Here is a 6,444-nt window from a genome sequence, read left to right as displayed (position 1 = left end):
TTTGAAGTATGAACAAATCTTTCAATGTCCCATCTATGAATGCATGTCATTCTACGTTGTTCTTATCTGCTATTCATTTTCCTACTTTGAGTAAATAACTTTAGCAGGTGGGCTTTGTCATCAGGGAAGTAAAATAGCAATGTCCAAAAATTGGAACAAAATGAAAAAACAAAGCTCCCCAATGTCAGCTTGGAAAAATGTATTTGTGGAAATGAAAGCGATGGTTAACCAACTCATTTACCAAACCATCTGGCTCGCCATGACATACGATAAACAGAGGAATGAATAGATAAAACTCTGAAAAGAAAAATTTATAACAAGTCAAAAGATGTTGTTATAATCCCTTCAATGGCGCCATCAATACTTTGAAAGAACAGTACATTTGGGTCAGTTATCATGCCCTGCTGTTTTAAATAGTTGTCTAACATATCTCCTAATTAATGACATTTGATTTCTACAGATTTGCTATTTCTAATTTTTGATTCTGTGAGGATTTTGTGATTGTCTAATATATCTCCTAATTAATATATCTCCTGAAGACTTGGACATTTTCATACCTAAACTGCACTTTCAAGATATGTCACGGTGTTGCCTTTACATATAATTTATATAATGGCATCTAAAATTAGCCATTGACATTAAAATTGGATTAGTTCATGCTTCATGCCGCCATTAACTAGTATGAACACCTAGTTTCAGATTATTCTACCCTGCCCCACAATATTAACATCATGCCCAAAGACGTGTACACCAACTAAAATTCTCTTTCTATGTAGCTTCTATGCATTTTTCCTGGGCATCTGGAGCTCTGGAAAATAGCAGCAGTTGTTGCTTTCATTGTGACATCTCTATGGTAAATGCCTGAAGCAGGGAGGCCTGTCAATTCACTTGTAGGCCCAGCCCTTTTTCATGCCTTATCTCCTATTATTAGGTTTTAAATTTGAATTCTGCTGCTATAAAAATAGCACCATGAACTGAACTTCCTCACAGTTTGCAGATTCGGTGACAAGGATTCATTGTAGCTGTGGACTGTTTCTTGTGTTAGAAAATGGAGGTGGAATCAGAAAACCATCAGTTGAGAGACACTAATGCAGAAGCTAAGAAAACTACCGAGTCCTGGGTTACTTCAGAGGGAGGAGCATTGCCCATCAGTAAGACCCAGAAAGAGGTAGACTGAGAAACAGGACAACCGCCATTTATATCAGAGTTTGTGATTTGAAATACATTTAGAGTCATGTAATTTCTACAGTTCATCATGTTAAATTTATCTACTTTTGGTCTAAACTGTGTGTAAAACCTTTTCATCATCAAGATTTGAGATCATATTATATGATCCATCATTAAAATGAAAGAAATCGATAGAGATAGACAGCAAAAAATCCTGATGATGGATCATATGATATGATCTGAAACGTTGATGATGAAAAGGTTACACAGTTTAAACCAGAAGTGTATAAATCTAATATGAAATACATTTGTTTCATTTTAAGCAATTTTCTAAAGGGAAAATAATTGACTGAAGTTATTATACAAGTTCTTTGTACACCATCCTAGAAGCCTTGATTGTATCTCTTGTTATACTTTTTTGAAGTCACATCATAGTTTTTCTACAGTTAATTGGAAAACCATGAACATTCATTTTGTAGATAGTACTTTAATTTGTTTTCTTCTTATTATGTGTCACAGTGTTAAACAGTCTCTTCACTTCAGCTTTTCCTTCTTTCTTATATGTCATAGTGTTAAGCACTCTCTTTGCTTCAGCTTTAGTCCTTTTATAGTGCCAGATGTCTAATATATTTGCCTCTAATTATTTATAAGTTGTAAACTATTACAGAAGTCATGGTGGAGGAATTTGTTAGAGTTTATTGGACCTGGATTTCTGGTGTGCATAGCATATCTTGATCCTGGAAACTGTAAGTTACTGTGAATCTCAAACCAGCCTTCTAGATATGTGTTTGTGTTAATAACTTAATTGTTAATATAACTGATTGTTTACTGCTATTTTTTCAATGTGTCTCAGTGCAGACTGACTTGCAGGCTGGTGCACAGTACAAATATGAGGTATATGTTCAAGTAATTTGGTTTTAATATCATCTGGGAAACAACTATTATAAAAGATCATACATGATTCTTTTGCCTTGGCTTGTAGCTTCTCTGGATCATTCTTGTGGCATCAGTATTTGCCTTGATTATTCAATCTCTTGCAGCAAAACTGGGAGTCAGTACAGGTCAGTTAAGTCTCAGTTTGAAAATTGATAAGAATATCATGAATGCATATTTTTATGTCAATACATGTTATGTTCATTGATGGGATTTTGGTTATGTTCCAGGCATGCATCTTGCTGAACATTACAGAGCAGAGTATCCTAGGAAACTAAACTTTATATTGTGGATGCTAGCTGAAGTGGCTGTTATTGCAGCTGACATTCCTGAAGGTTAATATTTTTAAACATCAATGGATTAGTTTGTTATCAATATAACACATCAAGGACAAGGGATAGGTGCATATATGAACGCTAATTTTTTGATGCCTTCTAATACTAGTTGTTGTCTAACTGTATGGCAGTTATTGGATCTGCTTTTGCACTGAACATGCTGTTCCGCATACCTCTATGGGCTGGGGTTCTTCTAACAGGGCTGAGCACACTTCTGCTTCTTGGATTGCAACGATATGGGGTAACCAATTTTTTCGTGCTAATTACATTCATGCATCCAATTCTTTTAATTATTGAATTCTAATCAAGGTAACTAATATCATGAACTGTAGATCCGAAAACTGGAGATGTTTGTGGCTGCACTGGTGTTCATAATGTTAGGCTGCTTTATTGGAGAGCTAGCATATGCAAAGGCTAATCCCACAGAAATCGTGAGAGGGATGTTTGTTCCTGGGCTAACAGGAAACGGGGCAACTGGTCTTGCCATTTCACTTTTAGGAGCCCTCGTTATGCCGTAAGTTCAGCTACTTTATTAAAATAAAAAATTGGGAAGGTTTAAGCCACACATTAAGTTTACATTTTTAGATTTAAAAAATGTTAAAGCACGCATATTAAGTTTACATTTCTAGGCTTAAAAATGTTAAACACTCAGAATTGGACTGACATTTTTTAGGCTTTATATGTTACTTAATGTATTTGATCACACTAAGAATATATTTCTAAATTTAAAAGTTTTAAACACTTAAAGTCAACTAACATTCTACAGACTTACTTAATGTGTATGGTTTAAGACTGCCCCAATTAGTTGATGTTAGATTTGAATGGGTTGATAAAACATATAAACCACCACTGCAAATATATCCACCACATATGCCTTCACAGCAATAAGCCAAACTCAGACTGTACTTCCACGAAACACCTAATGCTAAAGTTTGATCCTTTACAACTCCATGTGCAGGCACAACTTATTTCTTCATTCTGCCTTAGTTCTCTCGCGGAAAGTACCACCTTCTATTCCTGCAATTAATGTGAGTTTTATCTAACCAAGAAAGTACTTATGTCTTAGTGTAATTGAATACAAGAAGGGCATTTAACCAAAATAAAATGGTTTTCTATCTTGCAGTCGGCATACAAGTATTTTGTTGCAGAAAGTGCGATCGCTTTGTTCGTTTCATTCATAATAAATGTGTCTATTGTCGCTGTAAGTGGTGCGATTTGTTCAAGGTCTGACTTACCGCCTGAAGACGTTGCAAGCTGTAGTGACTTGGACCTCAACAAATCCGCATTTCTTCTGAAAGTAAGATGATCCTACCTTCCTGCCTTTTTCTGGATTGTTCTGCATTTGAATTTCTCCCACAATAACCATTTTTTTTTCATGAAATTGGTATTTCCAGTTCCCCACAGCATCATTTTGAAAAAATCATTTTTCTTTTTGCAATAAACTGTATTTCTAGAGAACGAATCTTTCATGATTCAATTATTAGTGATTGCAAATTTGCAACAGAACCGCTTTCGTGAAACATGGGTTGATTCCATATTTGTATGCACTTTTAACTAGCTCTGAAATCCTGTCTCTACGATATGTGCAGAATGTTCTGGGGCAATGGAACTCAAAGGTTTTTGCAGTTGCACTGCTGGCATCTGGTCAGAGCTCAACCATCACAGGAACATATGCAGGGCAGTATGTGATGCAGGTAAAATGCCCAAAACATTTTCAAAATCCTACTCAAATTTCTACAGACCCCATCAAAACCCCAATTTGAAAATACTTAAGTCACTGACTCCATTTGAAAAAAATTTGCATGAAAATTTTTTACAGGGATTTCTGGACCTCAAAATAAAAACATGGCTGCGTAATCTTATAACACGTTGCATTGCAATAGTGCCAAGCTTAGCGGTGTCCATCATCTCTGGATCTTCTGGTGCTGGAAAGCTAATTATTATTGCCTCGGTATGTATTCAGTTTATTTGGTAAATTTATAGTTGATAGGTAGAAGATAGTTTTCACGGAAAGTCAAATTATGATATTGTTATCAGGATTCAGCAAATTAAGTGGGTTTAACCTTGTGAAACTCTATGGTTAAGCAAACTAGAGTTGGAGTAGTATTAAGATGGGTGACCTCCCAGGGAAGTCTAATACTTCACCTCTGTGAGCATCACCTAAATACAATTAATGCGCTAAGTATATCATCCATTCTCATGAGAGATGAGTTCTTGTGAACCACTACTCAGAAAATCTGAATCCATAAATTTGACTAAAAAACTTCACAGCTAAATCCTGATAACAACATCAAAATTTATAATTAGATTTTGCTGTTCCTTAACAAATTAGCTAACTCTCTCCATATACTTGTTCATGCAGATGATATTGTCATTTGAATTGCCATTTGCTTTGATCCCACTGTTAAAGTTCACAAGCAGCAAGACAAAGATGGGTGCCCACAAAAACCCAATTCCAGTAAGCTACCATTTTCCAAACTAAATTTCTTAAAACAAAATGCCTCACACCATCAGTGCTGACAGAATTGGATCCAACATTTTGTTTTAAACTGAAATGTCCCTTAAAAATTTTGATTGCAGATTGCAGTTGTTGCATGGATACTTGGATTAGGTATTATAGGCATCAATATATACTATCTTAGCACAGGTTTTGGAGAGTGGCTGGTGGACAATAATTTGCCCAAGGTAGCTACAATATTTATAGGGCTAATTGTGTTCCCCCTCATGCTTTTGTATGTGGTTGGCATACTATATTTGACTTTCAGAGCAGAAAAGAAAGAAACATTTATAGCACCTGGAGTCTTTACCCCAGAAACTAACAATACCCCTGCTAGGGAACTTGAAGGCTACACAACTTCTGAATTACACAACAATCCAAGGGCTGACATGCCCATCCATTAGCTTGCTTACCAAGAGCTTTCTGCAAGTCTTTTTCTGAGTTATACTTAATGGAGAATACTTACAACTCATCTCCACATAGAAGAAATCCATGCACGATTGAACAAGGGAGTTCTAAATGTGGGATGGTTTGATCCTAGTGTGTGGCTTTGAGTATAAAGTTATTATGTATCCATCCAAGAGTGTTGTAATGGAGTTTACCTTTGAATAAAGATACTTTTTCTTCATATATAGTATTGACATGCAAGCCACAAACGTCCAATGAATCTGACATATACCCTTTGGAACAAGTCATTTGAAAATTAACCGCAATTTTTTATTAAAATTGGAGAGGAAAATAATAGTTTTTTATATGAATATTCTCAGTCAAAACAAATTAATAATTAATGAAATCCAGATAAGTATTGTAGCAAGTTAAGAGTGATTAGAAGTTTATTTGGTCTAGCCTGGTTGTGGATTAAGTTTATTGTTGATTGTAACATTGTGATAGAATGTTTGCACCTGAACTAGGTATAAAGAATAATAATAAAGGAAGATGTAACAAGTTTAGGAAAGGATATCTCTACTTGTATATTATGTCATGGTGTTTGGTTTGGTCTTTAGATTAGATCATATCATGTAATATGATCTTGTATTAGGTCATGTTATATGAGTCCTTTTTTATTAATGTAAATTTTGTGGCTTTAGTTAATGTAAAAGGTAAGTTGATGAATATTGTTAATGTAGAGTTTTAAATTGGTACACTTCAACACTAAATAATGATAAATGAATTAGTTATCTTTCCTTCCCTTTTCTTATGTCTCTATATCTATATTCATGTCTATCTTTATCTCTCCACATCTCTTATTTCATCTCTCCCTATATATCTATGTCCTTATCTCTCCATCTCTCTCTACCCCTATATCTCTCCCTCTCTCTATATATCACTTCCTATCTCTATCTTATCTTTCTATCTCTCCCTCTCTTATTCTCCTCTCCCCTCTCCCTCACTATATTTTTATCTATTCTCTATCTATCTATCCATCTCTTGTCTCTCTCTTTATTTATTCATCTACTTCTATCCATATCCCTATCCATCTCCTTCTACATCTCTAAATCAATCTTCTTCACT

At 35.0% G+C, this 6,444-nt stretch overlaps 1 protein-coding gene across 4 annotated transcripts; it reads left to right on the top strand.

Moving 5' to 3' along the window:
* The first annotated feature begins 658 nt into the window (after positions 1 to 658).
* Positions 659 to 5,560, top strand: LOC131029651 (metal transporter Nramp6.1). Of its 4 annotated transcripts, none has more exons than XM_057960219.2 (14): positions 659 to 853; positions 998 to 1,168; positions 1,835 to 1,913; positions 2,021 to 2,061; positions 2,150 to 2,228; positions 2,331 to 2,435; positions 2,567 to 2,676; positions 2,768 to 2,949; positions 3,394 to 3,463; positions 3,559 to 3,732; positions 4,025 to 4,129; positions 4,255 to 4,386; positions 4,798 to 4,893; positions 5,016 to 5,560. In XM_057960219.2, the coding sequence occupies exons 2-14, from the start codon at positions 1,049 to 1,051 to the stop codon at positions 5,334 to 5,336; spliced, it is 1,614 nt and encodes a 537-aa protein (XP_057816202.2). In that variant the 5' UTR covers positions 659 to 853; positions 998 to 1,048; the 3' UTR covers positions 5,337 to 5,560. The 4 variants fall into 4 exon arrangements, with proteins under 4 accessions (XP_057816202.2, XP_057816198.2, XP_057816200.2 ...); XM_057960215.2 differs by having other exon boundaries at positions 991 to 1,168; XM_057960217.2 differs by having other exon boundaries at positions 659 to 890.
* The last annotated feature ends 884 nt before the right edge of the window (positions 5,561 to 6,444 follow it).

Source organism: Cryptomeria japonica, chromosome 7 (genome assembly GCF_030272615.1).
Source record: "Cryptomeria japonica chromosome 7, Sugi_1.0, whole genome shotgun sequence".
Lineage (NCBI taxonomy): Eukaryota > Viridiplantae > Streptophyta > Pinopsida > Cupressales > Cupressaceae > Cryptomeria > Cryptomeria japonica.
The sequence above is the reverse complement of the archived record's forward strand: the minus strand, read 5'-3'. Positions and strand labels throughout refer to the sequence as shown.